General features: G+C 48.5%; 1 protein-coding gene, 1 long non-coding RNA gene and 1 other non-coding gene across 3 annotated transcripts; 2 read left to right on the top strand and 1 right to left on the bottom strand.

The window, feature by feature from the left end:
* Positions 1-285: 285 nt before the first annotated feature.
* LOC116787716 lies at positions 286-6,488 on the bottom strand. The gene is made up of 2 exons (XR_004357400.1): positions 4,801-6,488; positions 286-3,736 (listed from the first exon to the last, which is right to left on the bottom strand). It is a non-coding gene; the product is annotated as an uncharacterized LOC116787716 (long non-coding RNA).
* On the top strand, positions 2,606-2,677 carry TRNAC-GCA. Its single transcript has one exon. It is a non-coding gene; the product is annotated as a tRNA-Cys (tRNA).
* Positions 6,489-7,594: 1,106 nt separating the features above from the next.
* On the top strand, positions 7,595-17,239 carry MIEF1 (mitochondrial elongation factor 1). Its single transcript, XM_032688573.1, has 5 exons — positions 7,595-7,788; positions 9,161-9,309; positions 9,451-9,631; positions 11,635-11,897; positions 12,995-17,239. Exons 2-5 carry the CDS (start codon positions 9,166-9,168, stop codon positions 13,799-13,801), a joined length of 1,395 nt encoding a protein of 464 aa, XP_032544464.1. The 5' UTR covers positions 7,595-7,788; positions 9,161-9,165; the 3' UTR covers positions 13,802-17,239.
* The last annotated feature ends 672 nt before the right edge of the window (positions 17,240-17,911 follow it).

Here is a 17,911-nt window from a genome sequence, read left to right as displayed (position 1 = left end):
CTCCTCTTGTGGAAGGGTCTCTTACCAAACTAGTGGCTTGTGTTGAGCATTGCTGAAAGGGCCTGAAATAAACATGCCACCCAAAATTAACAAAATTTTCTATTAAGAATTTTTAGCATTTGCAGCAATGACTGTATTTTTGTGCCTGAACAGGGAATAATCTAAAAATAGATAATGGCCAGCGTGCCTGAAATTCAATTTTTCAAGAGGGAAAGTATAAGTATATAATCTTAGACCAATGGCAGTTTAGTGAGACAGTTTAAGAAATGAGACATGACTAGGTCAAAGGTTCTCCCACGTTATTTTAATTGCTTCCAACACAAAATCTTCACTGATATTTATATTATTTTAAGAAGTAACCTAAATGGCATTTCTTTAGTTTCTTGCAAGGTTTTAAAAGAAGGCATTGACTGAACCCAGGACATTTTTCCCCAGAAAGCACAAGCTTTTGCTGCAGGAGTCTTTGAGAGAAGGGTTGACTCTTGGGCAAACAGTCTGCTGTGGAGACCCTCATTTGCAGGAGCAGTGCTGATGGTCAGCAGAGTGCAGGGAGCATGTGGCTCCACCACCAGCCCTATATACCATCTCTCAGAGGGTCCTTCAACATGCCAAAAGGGATCTAGATGCATCCTAGATGTGGATATGGAGCCTTAAGCACCAAATTGAACCAGGAGCGTGCAAACCATCCAACGCTACGTAAATCTTGTGTTTTGCAGAATTGCAGTGCCCCAGCAGATGTCAGATGGGGCGATGGATCGTGGAGGAGCTCTGGCGTGACGTGCCTTGGAAATAAGTTGTTCCCCTGAAGCTCTCACTGTTGTTCAGAGATTTGTGGTGCTCATCACGGGCACCATGCGACACTGCTTGATGGGAACCAAGGCCGTGACGGACTCTCCATCCCTGGCTCCTGGAGGGTCTGGCTCCAGCTGACTCTCAGTCGATGCCTGCAGCAGGTTAGCTGGTACGGGAATTGACGTGCTGTTTCCAAACACCAAGGTGCTTGGAAAAAAAGTGACTTCAATATAAACTTACCCTTTCAGAAAGCTGGAAAGGAGATACCAGACCCTGGCTTGCTGGTTGTTTGCTTTTGTTGCTCGGAGACATTTGTTCCCTGTGTAAGGATACATTTTAATATGCTGTTTAGCAGGGACAGTTAATTTTTAATTATTAGTCCAGTTTTATATTATGTTTTTAAATCTTGCTGCTTTAGTGGCTCAGCTGGGGGAGCAGTGAGGTCTCAGCTGGCTGGCAGGCAGCCCATGGAGCAGCCAGGGAGAGTCATCCCAGCCCCAGAGAGCGTCACCAGCAAATGGCTTCATGCTCACATGCCCGCAGCTGCAGGCACTGGCTGCCCTGCTTTCCAGAGCACTGTGACAGAGGGGATTTGGCCACAGCCATGGCAGAAGGGAGGCACGTTCTTGCTCCCTGGCAGTGGCACATGTTCTTGTGGCTCACGGGCACCGTGTGTCAAACTTTCACCTGGGAGCGAGCTTTGCAGGGCTTTGCTCTGTCACTGCAAAACAACCTCAGAGGAGCTGTGCAAAACTGTCCCATCTGGAGAAGGATCTCCGGGTCACTGAAATGAGAGGCTGACATAAGGAATATAATCCATGGACGCTAGGGAGAGGAGCCTGGCTTGGGGCCAGGCTGCTGCAAGCTCTGCCTTGGTAGCTGCAGCAGGGACAAGCACATCAGCAAAAGGGTAGAGGATCAGCCCACTTCAGCTAATATTTGGGATGTTACTGTAAGCACAAACCTTTTCTTGGAACTAAGGAGAATCTGGCAATCCCACATTTCTAGCATTTCTGGGTGTGCTTAATTTTTTTAAGCGAAGTGAGAAGTGAAAATAGTCCTTACTGTCTTTTGAAATATACTATAGCTATGTAAGACTGCAAATCTTTCAAGACCATATCTCTCCTCACCCTGCCAAACGAAACACAATACAAAACTCCATTGTTCTACTCTTATGTTTCCTGTGCCTTATGGCTTGAACCATGGATCCTCTTGGCTGAGGTCCATCCCAGAAATGATTTAATTTGGGAACGTGCTTCACCTTTCTAAAAATAAGGAAAACTGAGAAGAGGAGCAAATAAGCTGTGTTGAATAAAGATCTAAAATGACTTCTCCAGGATCTCAAATTAAAAAAAATATGTTACCCAGGGAATGTATAAAATCAAATAATATAAGCCTGCCTCTATGCAGCAAACTCTTTCCTGGCATTTTAGCCCTGTTCTATAGTCTGGACCTTTTCCAAAGAAAGAGCAACAAATCATCAGTCATATCTTTCTTTTTTTTCCCCTCAGACACTTACTAAGAACCAGGCACACATACGAAAATAAAAGAAGGTAGAAAACATCTACCCATTTCTGTTTGCTTCGCAGTGTTTTTAAAGCATTTGACTCAAACTGTTACCCAGAAGTGAAATATCAGACTACTGCAAAACCAAAACCAGGTAGATTTCCCAAAATGGGGCAGAAATAAATCTGTCTAAGGACCCGTGACTTAATGAGACAAGATGTGCAATAGGTGCCTTTACCTGGAAAAAGAAGAGGAGCAGCAGGATATAGTAGCTGTGCCCTTCTCAGGTTGTAGGTCTGTACAAAGGGGGGGTATAGCTCAGTGGTAGAGCATTTGACTGCAGATCAAGAGATCCCTGGCTCAAATCCGGGTGCCCCCTTCTTTGCTACCTGAGATTAGCTCAGTTGGTTAGAGTGAGGTGCCAATAACACCAAGGTCATGTGTTCAATCCCTGTACAGGCCATTCCCTTAAGAATTGGATGCAGTTCCCTTCCAGCTCAGAATAATCTGTGAAAAGGGACCAAACCCCATGTGAAACTGGGAGTCCAGATAACGCCTTACACAAACCAAAGTCCCACGTTCATACTGGGAGAACCTCATTGCAGCATGTGAAGGAGCACAAGAAAGCCTGAGGTGGTACCACCAGCTGCAAGCTCTCTGATCTCTGCAGGCACTTACACTGTAGAAGGCCCACGAGGCTGTTGGAGTGATGCAGGAGGATAACAGCACTCTCAAAAGCAGGATCTCTGAATGGCTCTGTAAATCTCCTGCAGCATGCAGCTGGTGCAAAGTGAAAAATGGGGTTGGAATTTTATTAGTCGGGGGTAACGAGAAAAATCCCCAACGAACCCAACCATGGGGAAATTTGGTTGAAGAAACATGAGTTGTGCTAAGAATGAAAGTGGGCACAGACCAATAGTAAAAATACCACAGCAGCAATTTCAATTTGTTGGGTAATAAAACTGAGCCTCCTCAGTGACCTTGTGCAGCCCCTTGCAGGGGCAGCAGCTCTGCATCACACAGACCACTTGCTGCTGGCAGTGTTCGAGCACCTTGGGCTGCAGGGCTGGAATCTGGGGAGCTGAAAAGACCCACTTCAGCTGCAGGAAGGCTAAGACTTCTCCCTTCTTTGCCCTGTCTAAAACATACCATGAGCATGGCTCCCCAGGGTGGATAGTTACTGTCTGTACTAAAATCTGGGTCTCGGCTGTAAATCAGGAATGCTCCTTGAAAGGTGGCTGCGTACCAGCGGTCTCTCCTCCCTCACCATCCATCTTCCTTTCCACATGCACTCGGCATCAAAGCTGCTGGGGGTTCAGGAAATGAAGCCATGTGGCCACCCTTGGCCCTCTGCCCCTCCTGGCTTGTTGCAGCTGGAGAGCAGGAGCCCAAATGTCATTAATCCTTGCGATTTCTCGAGAAAAGTGAAGAAATAGGGCTGCAATGAAAGAGAAAACTGTTGAACAGGGTGAGACTGCCAAAAGGCCTCCTGCAAGGTCCATTTACTAAAAGATATTAAGGATATTAAGCCCAAGTTTAGATGGCATTGGTGGGTCACTACCCATCTTCCCTCTCGCATTTTAGAACTGTTTTCAGTCTCCTCTAGGAGGCCAGCCTTCTGTTTCCAAGGACAGTTTGGTTTCCATCCCCGCAGAGCCCCTCCAAGATGCCATTTGCAGCTCTGGGGGTCACATTCACCTCTCTGCTGCCAAAGGAGGTGGCAGGCAGCACAGGGATGTCTCCCTGGCTGGTAATGGTCCTGCCCTTGCAAAATGGGTGATGGGAAGCCCTGGGCATGGCACTTGACTCCCAGAAGCAGAGGCTGCAAACCAGGCTTGAGGCCAGCCATTTGCTGCTTTTGGTGGCCATTAAAGCCTGCTTGAGTGGCCAGACTGGCTGCAATCATGAGAAGACTGTCAGAGGAGTGGCAACTCTGGAGACTTCCAAGGAGGCAGGGTCTGGGGGAATGTCTTAGCTTTATCCCAAGTACCAGCATGGGTTACTGTGCCCTGTCACACATGCTGCCTTTGATATTTCACAAACTCACTCAGTCATTTGGGGAAACAAAGGTCGTTACTGTTCTCCAGCACAGTGGAGGTGTGCGCCCCCCCTCTCTGCACTTTGCCCCACTGGGGCAAGTAAATTCCCTTTCTTACAGGGACACAGGCTGGAATCACAGGGGGAACCCCATTCCCAGTGGGTCCATGGGCAAAGAAGCCACCAAGCAACAGGGTTCTGGAGGCAATGGGGCGCTAGGGCCAGTATCCCATCAGGGCAGCACAAGTTTTGGGGGTGCTGGGTATGTCCCCACTGGCACAGCTGCATGTAGCAGGTCAGCAGAGGAGCTGACTGGGTTGGGAAACACTGGAGAGAGTGGGGATGTTGCTTCATTGTCTCAAGGCATAGTTCAAGTTTACAACGCCCACCGTGTCACCAGAGGTCTGGCGCTCTCACGGCAGCTGGGATGGCGTTGGTCATGTGCTGCTCTGCTGTTGCACTCACCCTCCTCCTTACAAGGCAGGAGGGGCAGGTTGAACACTCGTTCAGTGTAGGCGTGGGGAGTCCACATCGGGCAGTGGGCACAGAGAGTGACCTCCATGGAGGGGCTGGGGCAGTTTTATGTGGGTGGAGTAGTTCACAACACGCGCATGCAGCTGCTGGCAAGGGGCCCGGGAGCTGGCAGACAGCCTGAGGGGGAAAAGAACGGAGAAAAACACCAAAATAAGCACAAGCCAAGGGGGCCAGGCTGGGGAGGGGGCACTTATGGAGGCCCGCAGTCCTTGGCTGCAGGGCAGCAAGGAGGGCAGAAAGGGAAGTCCATCACTGAGCAGCCTGATCCAGCAGATCCCATTTGTAATACATCAGGGGGTTGCCACATGGAGCTGCTCCAGTTTTGATCCATACTTGAGAGTTTTGGAGACTGGGCTCATCAGCACACCTGCCCAGAGGTGACAGAACCCTGTTGTGTTGAGTGAAGTATTTCTGTGGATTAACAAACCAAGGAGGAGGCAAGAAGCTGGGAGGAAAGTTCAAAGATTGATTTTCATTCTGGCAGCAGGTTAAGGGTAGGGAATATGAACGTTGCCTCCAAGGTCCTGGAATGCCCAGTATATGAACTGATGATCTGGAAACAAAGATGAGCAATATACCAAACATTTTTGAAGAATGACTCAAAGCTATTGACTCTTGAGGAGATCAGAAAGGATTGAGTAAAATGCAAATGTGGCAAATGGGCAACACCACACATTTGCCAAGGTTTAACTGGGCACGTGCAAAGTCAGAAAACAAAGCTCCAGATGTTCTCTAGCAACTCAAGAAAGAATCTGGATGTCACACAACCCCTGATACTGTGAGTAGCTGCAGGTTAAAAAAAAGCACACAAAATATTAGCATGCAGAAAGAAGAAGGGGAGAATAATATGGAAAATATGATAATGCTATTATGTAAATCACTAGCGTGGACTCTCTGGGAATACTGTCTGCAGTTCAAGTAAGCCTTTCTCAGAAAGAGCTGATTAGGGGCATGGCAAATTCGCTCACAAAGAGAGATCAAAATGATTGGGGTTGTTTATCTCAGAAAGGAAATGAACAAGAGGAGATTGGCACAGAGTGAGCCAGTCTGGAGATTCTGGTTTTCTTCCTGTTCAGTTCTATCACTGTCATATCTGGTGTCGCTGAGAAGTGTGTGAAGTGATGTGGCTCTCCTCTGTCACACACGGTTTGCTCTTTCTCTCACCCTCTCCCCCAGGGGAGGCATGGCATATGTGGTAATGTTTTATAATTTGGTAGGACCTGGGGAGGAGGAGACAGCTAAGGAGGAATATACGCATGCCCCAGAGTAGCCATATAGTAGAAAATATGAGAACGGAAAAGGGAGATTTGCACTCAGAAAGAGGGGGCAAAGGTTCTGGCTTCAGGAGACTCCTTCTGTTAGCTCAGGCAGACCCCAGAGAGGCTGCCAGCTACTGCTCTTCTCCTAGAGCCCTTGAGACTTCCAGGCTAGGCCTTGGGGTTCCTTGGAGCTAAAGATAAGGAGCTTGAATTAGATAAATTATTCTCTAGAAAGCATCAGGGTAGTCAGAGGTACCTTGAGACACACAGCATTAACCCTGCTCTCTGCCAGGGGAGGTTTAGGCTGGACATCAGGAGAAACTTCTTCACAGAAAGGGTGATCAGACATATGGAATGGGCTGCCCAGGGAGGCGGTGGAGTCACCATCCCTGGAGGTGTTTAAGGAAAGACCGGATGTGGCACTGAGTGCCATGGTCGAGTTGACATGGTGGTGTTTGGTCATGGGTTGGACTCGATGCTCTCAGAGGTCTTTTCCAGCCTAACTGAGTCTTTGGTTCTGTGACCCTGGAGCACCAAAGGAATCTTCTCACCCTGCGCTCCCCCGGCAGCCGGCACGCTCAGCCCTGGCGCTCTGTGCTGTGGGTGTCACTCGCTGCGGCGCGACCAGCGCTCCCCTTTCTCACATAAACATTTGATGGCATTCAGGCGCGTCTCAGCCAGAACGACAAAAGGAAAACCCTCTTGGGAGGAAAACCCCTCCGGCTGTCCCGGACACGGGAACAGGTCGGGCCGACATTCCGGGGAGCCCGCGCTGCCAGCGGGCCCTTCCCGGCGGGAGCGGCGCGGGCAGCGCTGGCCGCGGGTGCCCCGTGCCCGCAGTTCCCTCCCCGCCGCCAGGGGGCGACAGCGCCGCGCGGCACGGGCGGCCCGGCCGCCGCGGGGCTCGCGCTGCGATTGGCGCGCGCGGGGCCGCGGCCCCGGAAGCGGAAGGGCCGCGCTGCCGGGTGACCCCGGGAGCGGCGCCGGGAGGCACCGGAGAGACTCCCCGCCCGGGGCTCGGGCCCGCTCGGTGATTGCGGCGCCGCCGCCCGCCTCCCCCGGCCGGGACCAGGTACTGCGAGCGGACCCGTCGGCGAGCCCGTTACCGCGGCATCGTTAGAGAGGCGGCCCCGACCCTTCCCGGGGCCTGGCACGAAGCGGGAGGCGGCGGCCGGTGCCTCTCGGGGGAAGGGAAGAGCTGACTGGGATCCCTCCTCGGTCCTTCCTCCGCAGGTCGCCCGCCCGCGCCGCACGGTTGCCCCGATGGCCGCGTGGTCCCGCGGGGCGGTGCTGGCGCTGTACCGGGCCCTGCTGCGCCGCGGCCGCGCCCTGCGCTACACCGACCGCGACTTCTACCTGGCCACCGTCCGCCGCGAGTTCCGCCGCAACCAGGGGCTGCAGCGCCCGGAGGACAAGGAGAGGCAGCTGGAGAAGGGGCAGGCGTTCCTGCAGAGCGGGCTCGGCGGCCTGGTGTAGAGATTCCCTGTAGCAGCTCCCACTGACCCCACTTACTTCCCTCTTCTTTCCAAAACAACCTTGCCAAGCAGAAGAGATGATTAACACTCACTGCACACCACTGTCTTGAAGAAGTCTGGAAGGTGCTTCCACGGGCACACCAGGAGGGCTCTCCTGTTCTTTTCACAAATGCATTAGGTCACAGGTAGGTCATTTACAATGATATCACTGTGTTCTTCATGCTGCTGTTACAGCGAGCTTTGTGAAGGTGCATTATCTTTTCTGCCTGGCAATCACAAGTGACTGTATTCCTGGTTCATCCAGGCAGGAACATTTCTCCTGAGATTGTAGCTTGGATTTAGAAAAACCAAGGAGCAGTTTTAAACCACCCAAGTCAGGCAAGCAGGCAGGCTGAGAACCTTTGGAACTGACTCAGAAAATAGACCTCAAGTCATGATGGAAGAGTTTTCTGGTTGTTTTCATGTCGGTTCACTGGGGATCCACCTATAGGTACAGTGGTGCCAAGGTGGGTTTTACAGAATCAGTTAGGCCGGAAAAGACCTCTGAGAGCATCGAGTCCAACCCATGACCAAACACCACCATGTCAACTAGACCATGGCACTCAATGCCACATCCGATCTTTCCTTAAACACCTCCAGGGACGGTGATTCTGCCACCTCCCTGGGCAGCCCATTCCAATGTCTGATCACCCTTTCTGTGAAGAAGTTTCTCCTGATGTCCAACCTGAACCTTCCTTGCTGCAGCTTGAGGCTGTGTTGGCCAGAGAGACCCTTTAATTAAATCTCAAGGTTAGGTGAAATGGGAATCAAAGAATACAAAAGTACACGTGTAAGAAAACATTAGTGTTAATGTTATACATTGCTTGTCTGAGAGTCAAAACCCACCAGCCTTAAGGGCAGGAATAAATGTCCAGTGAAAGCAAGGGAGTTGTTCCCTTTATGGTGCATTATGGTCTCTATTGTTGTTTCTTGGGTGTTTTTGAAGTGTCTGAGATCAACCATTATCCAGAAATTAATCTGAAACCACCTGTCAGGTCTTGGGAAGATTCTGATTTGTTACAGACAAGCAGGTAACCATCCCTGTATCTCCCTGTCTGTGAGCAAAATTACACTCAGAGAATTAGTAAATAAATTGGCCATGCTTTGGTTGAGAAGCCCAAACTAGAAGGAAAATACTGGAATGGTCATAGAGTTCTCCATAATATGCAGGATTTTATTACAAAATATTGTGGAATTAAGCCCTACGTTCTTTTATTAAACCTGCTTCAATGATTAGAAACCCCATATCAAATTTGAATGTTTTCCTTCAGGTAATGAATGTTGCTGGAAGCAAAGAAATGCTGTCATTGCAGGGCTTGGTCACTACTGTCCTGGCATGACTGGGAACAAACAACTCCTTGAGGGAACATGATTAAAGAGGCTGCAGGGTTAGGTGGTCTCTTCCTATGGTTCTGTGCTGAGACCCCAAGAGCCGTGGGTGTGAGGTGGGGGAGAAGGGAGTGAACTGTCAGGGTTGCGTGTTTTGACCCCTCTGTTTAACGTTCCTGCTCCCTCCAGGTAAAATGGCAGGCGCTGGGCAGCGCAAAGGGAAAAAGGATGACAACGGGATCGGCACAGCCATCGACTTCGTGCTGTCCAACGCCCGGCTGGTGCTGGGCGTGGGCGGAGCGGCCATGCTGGGCATCGCCACGCTGGCCGTCAAGCGGGTGAGTGGGCACGGCAGCGCGCTGGGGCCGGAGCACGGGGCACTGGGAGGAAGGAGTGGGAAATAAAAAGGCACGGTACGGGGTAAAATGCAAGCGCTGGGCCCTTAGAGACTCAAACTGTTCCTGGTAATGTTGGTTTAGATGTACGACCGGGCAATCAGTGCTCCCAGCAGCCCCACTCGCTTGAGCCAGTCGGGAAAGAGAAGCTGGGAAGAGCCAAACTGGCTGGGCTCCTCCTCACGCTTGCTGACCCAGGACATGAAGACCAGCCTCAGCCGCTCCCTGCAGACTCTTCCCACTGATCCTTCAGCTGCTGATGCAGGTACGGAGCACGGTCATACTCCTGCAGTACAGAACCATCCAGGCCCATAAACTCTGTATTTGTTTAAAGGAATGCAGGAAAGAAAATATTCTGTCTGTCCCAGGATTTTGACTCTTTTCTTTTAAGCAGCTCCTCTGGTAACTTCAGGAATCAGGAGTCACATTAGCAACTAGTGAATAATAATCATCTGTTTGTATTCTTCATTTCTCTCATGACTTCATGTTGTTAAGCTTTACTCTCTCTCTGGCTTTAATTTTTGAATCTGAATACTAATCTGTGCAATCTTTGCTGATAAAAAGCCATTCCATTCCTTTCAAGCTCTTCGTTGCCTTTCTTTGGGCCATTCCAGTTTGTTTGTTTCTTTTTAAGGGGGAAATATTCCCACTGTGAATGTGCTAGCAATTTATAAGAGTATTTCCTATATTATTTCTACCATTTTTCAAATAATTTCTGTAATGGCATTTCCCTGTTTACTGCTGCTCATCACTGAGTTGGTCTTCATCAGGCTATAAAAAGTGTCCTACAGTCTTCTTTCTGAGTGGAATAATAAGTCATTTAGAGTCCAACAGTGTTTGTTATATATTTGGTTGGTTTTTCTCACCAGTTTTACTTTCTATCCCTGATCACTTCAAGAGATTTACACTTGGAGATTTAAACTAAAAATCAGAATCTAGCTTTTAGCTTGATTTTCAGATTCTCTGTGAGCAAGTCAGCTTCAAGATAGTAATAGATTTTCTGCTGAAGAAACATTAAATAACTGTGTTAAGTGAGATCTAGATAATTTGATTGGAGTCCCCAAAGCATTGAGGAATAAAAACATTGATGGTGGTGTCTTGCATTCTTAAATTAAAAGTAAAGTAAAATTCCTTATTGAAAAATAATTTTTTTCAGGCAATGAAATTCATTTTCCTGTGGTTTTGTGGGCTATTTCCTTTTCACAGGAAAGCTCAAATCTTTCCAAAAGAATTCAGTGGGACAAGAGGCAACAGCTGCTGAGGTTGGGCGAGATGGGTCTGTGTTCAGCTTAGTCAGCATTCCACTTGTGCTGTGTGGCCAAACACCCATTGCCAAATGAATCTGCAACAGCTGGTTGCCTTAGTGGGGCCACTGACTTGGGGGTTTTCTTCTGCACCCTTTAAGTACCACAGTCCTTCCAAAGACCTCTTAGATCCGCAACTCTTCCTTAACTCTCGTGGATAACTTCTGAAACTCTTGGTCCATACTAAGAGAAATCTGAAAGACAGATAGAAAGTATTGTCTTATTTCTTTGGGAAAGCAGTCAGAAAAAAAGGGTCTTAGAGCCTCTGTGCAGGTCAGACATTGCTTAATAACTCAGATGGCAGCGTAAAGCTTTGCGTAGCTGTACTGTGCCTCAGAGTGGGCTCTTGGTTCTTCGGCCACTGAAGGTTTGAGGGAGGTTTTCATTGGAGCTATGATTGCCTGAGCTGGGATGGCCCCAAGATCTGTCAGCTCATCCTGATAACTGTGCTGATCAGACTCCCAAGAACTATTTCATTTCCAGGTGGCATGATCTTCTCTGATCTGATACCCTGTCAGGACTGGGGTTTGCTGGTAATTTCTGATAGTCTCTTACAGTGTTAAAAACTTAAAGAGATCGTGATGGTTGTTCAAGAATGTTTTGTCCACTGGTTTGGCATCATGTTAAAAGCTTCTGAACTGGTAATAGCGTGGAATTTTTGAAACTGAGCTTAGATGCTGCCCACATGGCCATTAAAATTACTTCCTTGTGCACAATATTAATCTTATTCTAGTGAAATTCCAAATCTAGTAATTTGTTTTATCTGTTTTGATGCTCATAGTACTATCTTTTGAAGTTTCTCAGCACCTCCCTTTTGACTGGTACCTGTGTAAAGCATGCAAAATGTCTTCTGAGAGCTTTTTGAGACCTAGGAGGCTGCACTTCCACGCTGCAGATTTCCCTCTGCGAAACGCTTCACGGTGAAATACTGCAGATGATCAACAGTTTTCCTTCTGTCTTGCAGACTTCTTTCAACCTACAAAGCCCAAGCCATCTGCCAGGAGGAGTCAAGTGGAGCTGAAAAAGTCCCGCCTTCGTCTGTCTCTGCAAGAAAAGCTCTTTGCCTATTACCGGAGGAAGGTGGCTATCCCAGCGGATGAGCAGGCTCGGGCCAAGCAGGCAGCCGTGGATATCTGTGCGGAGCTGCGCAGCTTCCTCCGTGCCAAGCTGCCCGACATGCCCCTGCGGGACATGTACCTCAGCGGCAGCCTCTACGATGACCTGCAGGTAATTCCTAGGCCCTGTGCTGGGTCCTTATTCAGAAGGCTGACTAAGCAGGAGCATTTCAGGCTTCCCAGTCGGCAGTGCTGGCTCAGCATAGCATTTCTCAGTAATAAGGCCCCTGAATAAGGTCGCCTTTCCCACTGTGCAGCCAAGCGTTGATTTCAACAGTGCTGTTTGAACCGGCATGACCAGGCTGCTCTGGTGTTGTCTGTGAAGCCTTTGCTCTTTGCTGGTTTTGCTGTTTTATTTCTCACCACTTCTTTCCTTCTCTTCTGTCTCTCCTTTTAGCTGTGTTTTTCTTGGTGTTTCTCTGGTAGACCTCTGTTTTCTCTCTGTATCTTATATCTGTCCAAATACATGATATTCCCTTAGAACTCTTGTGTATCATGTAGTTCTTCCCTACTCTTTTTTTTTAATTTTTTTTTTTTTTTTAAATGCATGACAGACTAGATTGGCCAGCAGTCCCTGCTACAATATTTCCAAGATGCCCATAGCTATAGTGAGTGATTTAGAGGCACACTTCTTTGTATGAGTCAGAGCTCTGGAATGGAGTGTCGAGGGGCCAGTGAAACTTAAATCTGGGATCTTAATCACATTGGTGAAAAGGGATCTTTAATGACCTATTTCCGAACAGTGTGGCAGACCAGGTGAGGGCAGTGTACCTAGTTGTAGCATGGCATCATTAAACCATGGCAACCTAAGCTTGTCTAGAAACTTAATACTTAATGCCTCCTGTTTTAAATTGTCATGTAGCATTGCTGTGCCCTAGGCCAGCTGCATCTCACATCCAAGGAGCTGACTTAGGCAGCATATGAGACAAAATGATTCATCTTTATGCAGTCCATGTCAGGTCTCTAAATAGTACATACCACGTAAGCACTAGCCTGGGTTATATTATTATATTATCCCACTGATAGTCCAAAATAGTCCTTCAGAATGCCTTTTAACAAAGGGAGGATGTGAATCCCACACAGAGAGGAGAATGAGACAGCTGAATCCTTATTCCAAGTTCTTTTGGACAGAAGGCTGTCTAAACATGGTGAATAAATGACTGTGGAGGGAGAAAGCTTGTTCTTACCGACTTTTCTCTCTTGTGAAAGGTAGTGACAGCTGACCACATCCAGCTCATTGTGCCTCTGATGCTGGAGCAGAACCTGTGGTCGTGTATCCCTGGGGAGGACACTATCATGAACATTCCTGGCTTCTACTTGGTGCGTCGAGAAAACCCAGAGTACTTTCCCCGTGGGAGCAGCTACTGGGACCGCTGTGTGGTGGGAGGTTACCTTTCTCCCAAAACTGTAGCAGACACCTTTGAGAAAGTTGTAGCTGGCTCCATCAACTGGCCAGCAATTGGGAGTCTCTTGGACTACGTGATCCGTCCAGCAGCTCCCCCAGCAGATTTGACGCTGGAAGTTCAATATGATCCAGATCGTCATCTTTTTATTGACTTCCTGCCATCCCTGACACTGGGTGACATCGTCCTTGTTGCCAAACCTCATCGATTGGCCCAGAATGACAATTTGTGGCGACTGAGCCTGCGGCCAGCAGAAACGGCTCGCCTCCGGGCCCTGGACCAGGGGGATTCTGGCTGCCGTTGCTTGTGCCTGAAGATCTTCAAAGCAGTATGCAAGTTAAACCCAGCTCTGGGTCACCTCACTGCCAGCCAGCTCACCAATGTCATCCTGCACCTCTCCCAGGAGGAGTCTGACTGGTCCCAGGACATGCTGGCTGATCGCTTCTTGCAGGCACTGAAGGGGTTGATCCGCTACTTGGAGGCAGGTGTCCTCCCTAGTGCTCTGAACCCCAAGGTGAACTTGTTTTCAGAGCTCACCCCTGAAGAAGTGGATGAGTTGGGCTACACCCTCTACAGCTCTCTGTCAGAGCCAGAGGTCTTGCTGCAGACGTAATGGGGCCTTACCTAGGGAAGTGTTGATAGGGTTTAGCCAATGCAGATTTCGATTACTGCGAATTATGTCTCCTCCACTTCTCCCTATCTTCTCTCTCTCCACCACTCCCTCCTTTTGGTTCATTAGTAATTCCTGCTGTGGAGTTGGTGCTCCCACTGAATTTATTGGTGCTACTGGTCCATTTCCACCATCTCTGCCCCAACAGGTACCCATTGGCTAGGAAAGAGAGGCTAAAACTGCAGCTCTAAGATCTTCACATAAATTCTGCTGAAGTGTTTACCAAAAACTAAACCAAACTATGCACTTCTTTCTTCTGTAGTACACTTACTGCAGCGAGTCCATTTTGGCCTGAAGAAGGTGGAACTGGGCTGGTAAATCCAATGACAATTTTAGCAGACTTGCACTGAGGTCATTTAATTTCCTCCAGCATGACTTTGCCCCATGTTTCTTTTTCTCTGCTATCCCAAACTGTCTCACTTTCCTTTCTTTTTTGTCCCTTTGACCCAGTCATGCAGGGCAGACTGAGTGAGATGTTTTGGATAGGGGTGTGTTTTGTATTTCTAAGTGGATCATAATTACATTGGCAGTATTTAGGGCTGTAGAGCTTGGAATTGGAGAATTCCCACACCTCCTGCTCCTACGGAGCCTTCTCATCCTTTGCAAGCTGGGTTCAGGATTAAGGGCTAAGGCTTGTCCGGTATGCTGCAACACATCCTCCAGTATGGGCAATTCTCATCGAAGCTGTCATAGGGAAGGAAGGAACCTTTGTGGTCTGGCTGTGTGATGAGGCCAAAGGAGCAGGGCTTGCCATTCCTGCCTAGCCAGATCTGCTGGGAATGGCCTCGGGAGTGGAGAACAAGGCAACTCCTTCGCTGTCTCTGGCGTAAAGGAAGAGAGGAGGGGTTTTGGCGAAGGGGTGCGAGAGACAGGTATGGGAATGGGGATTGGTTTTTTTCATCGTTTCCCCAGGAGCTTGTGGCTGTTCTGATTTACAGGAGGTGGAAACAAGACTGCATGCCTCAATGGGCTTTGTGATAAGCACACACAAGCCAGATTCTCACCAGCTATAAGTCTGTGAAGGTGATAGAACTGAACTGATGTCATCAGCAAGGTTTTATCCCATACACTGGTATTAGGGTACATATACAGAGCTGGCATTTAGAGATGTATTAGGTTTGCCATCTGCTCTGTGTGTGTTTTAGTCTCCTCCCCAGAACTGTGGCTGTCCACTCCCTTCCTCATTCCCATGTGCTGACTTTCCAGTGCTCCCAATTTACAATACTCTTAGAAAGCTGGTGAGGGCACACCTTCTGCCCACTCTTGTTTATGGCTACTGTCAGGCCGTCGACTCTGTATACTCTGCATTAAGCCATCCGGCCTGCTGTCTGCAAAAAGGGGGAGAGAGGGAGTCCCCCCGAGTCTGGGCTCTGTGTGTATCTCAAAAGACCAGCATAGCTATTGTTACAGAAACATACTTGCCTTTTCCCAACTTTATCAGCTTTTCCCCCCCCTTACTGTCCAGCCTCCTTAGCCAATGGAGAGGGCTACTGCAACATTAGGGCTTGGAGGGAGCAGGAATCCCTTTATCCTTTCCTCCTCCCTTCTTCTAAGGACTTCCCCCTTCTTTGACAGAGAAGTTTCAAGGTGAATTTCAGGAGTTGAACCACAGAGGGAAGTCTTTTGCCCTTGGTTTTTTTTAGAGACAGTGCTGGTGAGATGAGGGAGGGAGCATCTTTCTCGGACAATCCGTCCATTTTAGCCAATGTGTCAGATACTATTCTGTAAACAGTGATAACATTGCATTTTAAATTATTTAATCCTTAGGGTACTGGTATTTTCTAGACTGCCAGATGTGTACTTTGAAGTTTGTGTGTGTATATAAAGTCTATAGTCTATCAGAGGTTAACAGAAATCCCATTTGTATGACTGTGTGTTTTGTAAGTTTTGCAGCAGTCAGTGTTGGTCAACTGTTGATTGCTCTTCACTCTGGTTCCCAGATTTTTTTCCCCTCTTCCTTCCCTTGGCCTCCATTGCCTTTCTAATGTCAGCCTTCCTACCCTAAAAGCAGACAGATGAGACTTGGAGCTTACAGGCTATTGGGGGAAATTCCCCTTTTTTAATTACTTGAAGGTCAACAAAAATATTAAAATATCTGGGTTGTCAGGAGTTCCCCCAAAGTTCATTTCTTCAGCATGATGTCACTGCTCTCTTGGTGCTGATTCCAGTACCATGGTCTTCACACAGAAATGAGCAGCAATGTGGTTGGAAGTGATCAAAACTCTAGATACAAAAAAAAGGTGAGATATGAACAGGACCACTGTCTGAGCTGACTTGAGAACAGTTGTCACACATATATCTGTACATAGAATTTTTTACATGAAAGCTTTTACTTCTTCCTGGCAACCTAATGAATTAATATTTTATGGCCATTTTTTGCTGCTATTGAGCTCAATTTGTGTATCAAATCGAGACTGAAGCTGCCTTTTTGCCTTTTCTGTAGACTCTACTCAACTTCACTTGAATTCAATCACTTCCATCATATCTTCCCTTCATTTTGCCCTCCTCTGAGCTATCCACAAGCCCGTTCTCAGGAGGCAAATGCTCACTTCCCTACACACAGCCACCACAGCAGGCAATAGCTGCCCTGGTAGTGACAGTCTCAACAAAGGCCAAAGACGTGATGGGTCATAGGGACACACTGCAACTAGGAATCTTTTAAAAGCAGGGTCAGGCATAAGGGGCAGGGAAGAAGGTGTAGGGTAAGAATGCGGGAAACTTACAGTAATGCTGTACCCAGCCTGTGGGTCAAACAGAATGTTGCAAAGTCTAACTGGCACCTTTCAGTATTAAATGCAGTGCACATGTTTATGTACAGCCTGGAGGGCTGTCTTACCTATAGGTAGGCTCCTTCCAAGTCAAATCTGTAGCACAGAGCAGGAGAACCTAAAGCTGAATGTAAAAAGGGCAGCTCCAGGCCACCTTCCTGGCAGACTGGCTCAGAGACAGATTGATTGTAAGAGACCCAGGGCATGTGTTGAGCTGGTTGCTGCCTGGGCTCCAAGAATGTCTTGGTGTGTTCTGCTATAGCTTAGCTCACACAAGCTCCCTGTGAGATTGTCGTCTTATTCCCTGTAACCACAGGATGAGGACCAATGTGCTCAGCTGTGGAGTTTCACTGCTGCTGAGCTCCACTGCTATTTGTTCAAGTCAGATGGATTTATTTTCCCCTGTGGGAAACAGGAGGCTGCTTTCTGCCCCCAGGCGAGGTGTCATCAGGGCCCTCGCTCTTAGTATGTGGGCAACTCGCAGTGAGAATGAAGAGATGATGCCCCATCTCTCCCAGGCCTGGAGGCTGTGGATTTGCAAAGGGGAAAGTCCAAGTGCATGGTCTCTGACAGAGTGCGTGGAATTCTGAAATAAAATGACTTTCCACAGTAACCCGATTGTCTCTGGTGTGTTTATAAACAAAGGAGCATCTCTCTCTGCTTTCATCTCTATGCATCATCTTCATGCTGATATGATTCTGCACCTAACCAGTGCTTGGGGACTGACATGCCCCTTGCTGATTCACTTGCTTTCCCTTTGCAGCTCTGGGCATGCTTTGCAGCTTGTCTTGAGGGAGCAATCAGCTCAGTACTGCAGCATCCCAGCTCCTGGCAGCATTTGCACCAGTCACAAGATGATGCGCAATTATGGCGCGGTGCCTCCTATCCTTTCCCTGATAGCCCGCGTGCCCAGGCAGGCACCTGCTTTTCATGTGGCTCCCCAGACCTCAGAGGCTTCTGTGCCTCTGTAATATTAAACTTTCCTGTGCAGACTCCCCCGCCCTTGTTCAAGTCACACCTTGGGTTTTATGTGCCAATCCTCTGTCCTGCCAAATACACTCCTCTTTTATCCAGGCATCAGCCTTGAGGCAGTGAGGAAACCTCTTTGCCAGGGACCTGTGTCTGGTATATTGAAGCTCTTTGCAGTAAGACCCAGTGCCCGCTTGGGAAGGTGTGGCAGAAATGCTGGACGTCAAATAAAGCATGAAGTGATGCTGCTTTTAATGGGTCCCAGGCTCCTTAAATCTGGGCAGATAAGCTACAGTGACAACATTGTCCTGTGAGA

The sequence above is a fragment of the Chiroxiphia lanceolata genome, chromosome 5 (assembly GCF_009829145.1).
Source record: "Chiroxiphia lanceolata isolate bChiLan1 chromosome 5, bChiLan1.pri, whole genome shotgun sequence".
In the NCBI taxonomy this organism is placed as follows: Eukaryota; Metazoa; Chordata; class Aves; order Passeriformes; family Pipridae; genus Chiroxiphia; species Chiroxiphia lanceolata.
The sequence above is the reverse complement of the archived record's forward strand: the minus strand, read 5'-3'. Positions and strand labels throughout refer to the sequence as shown.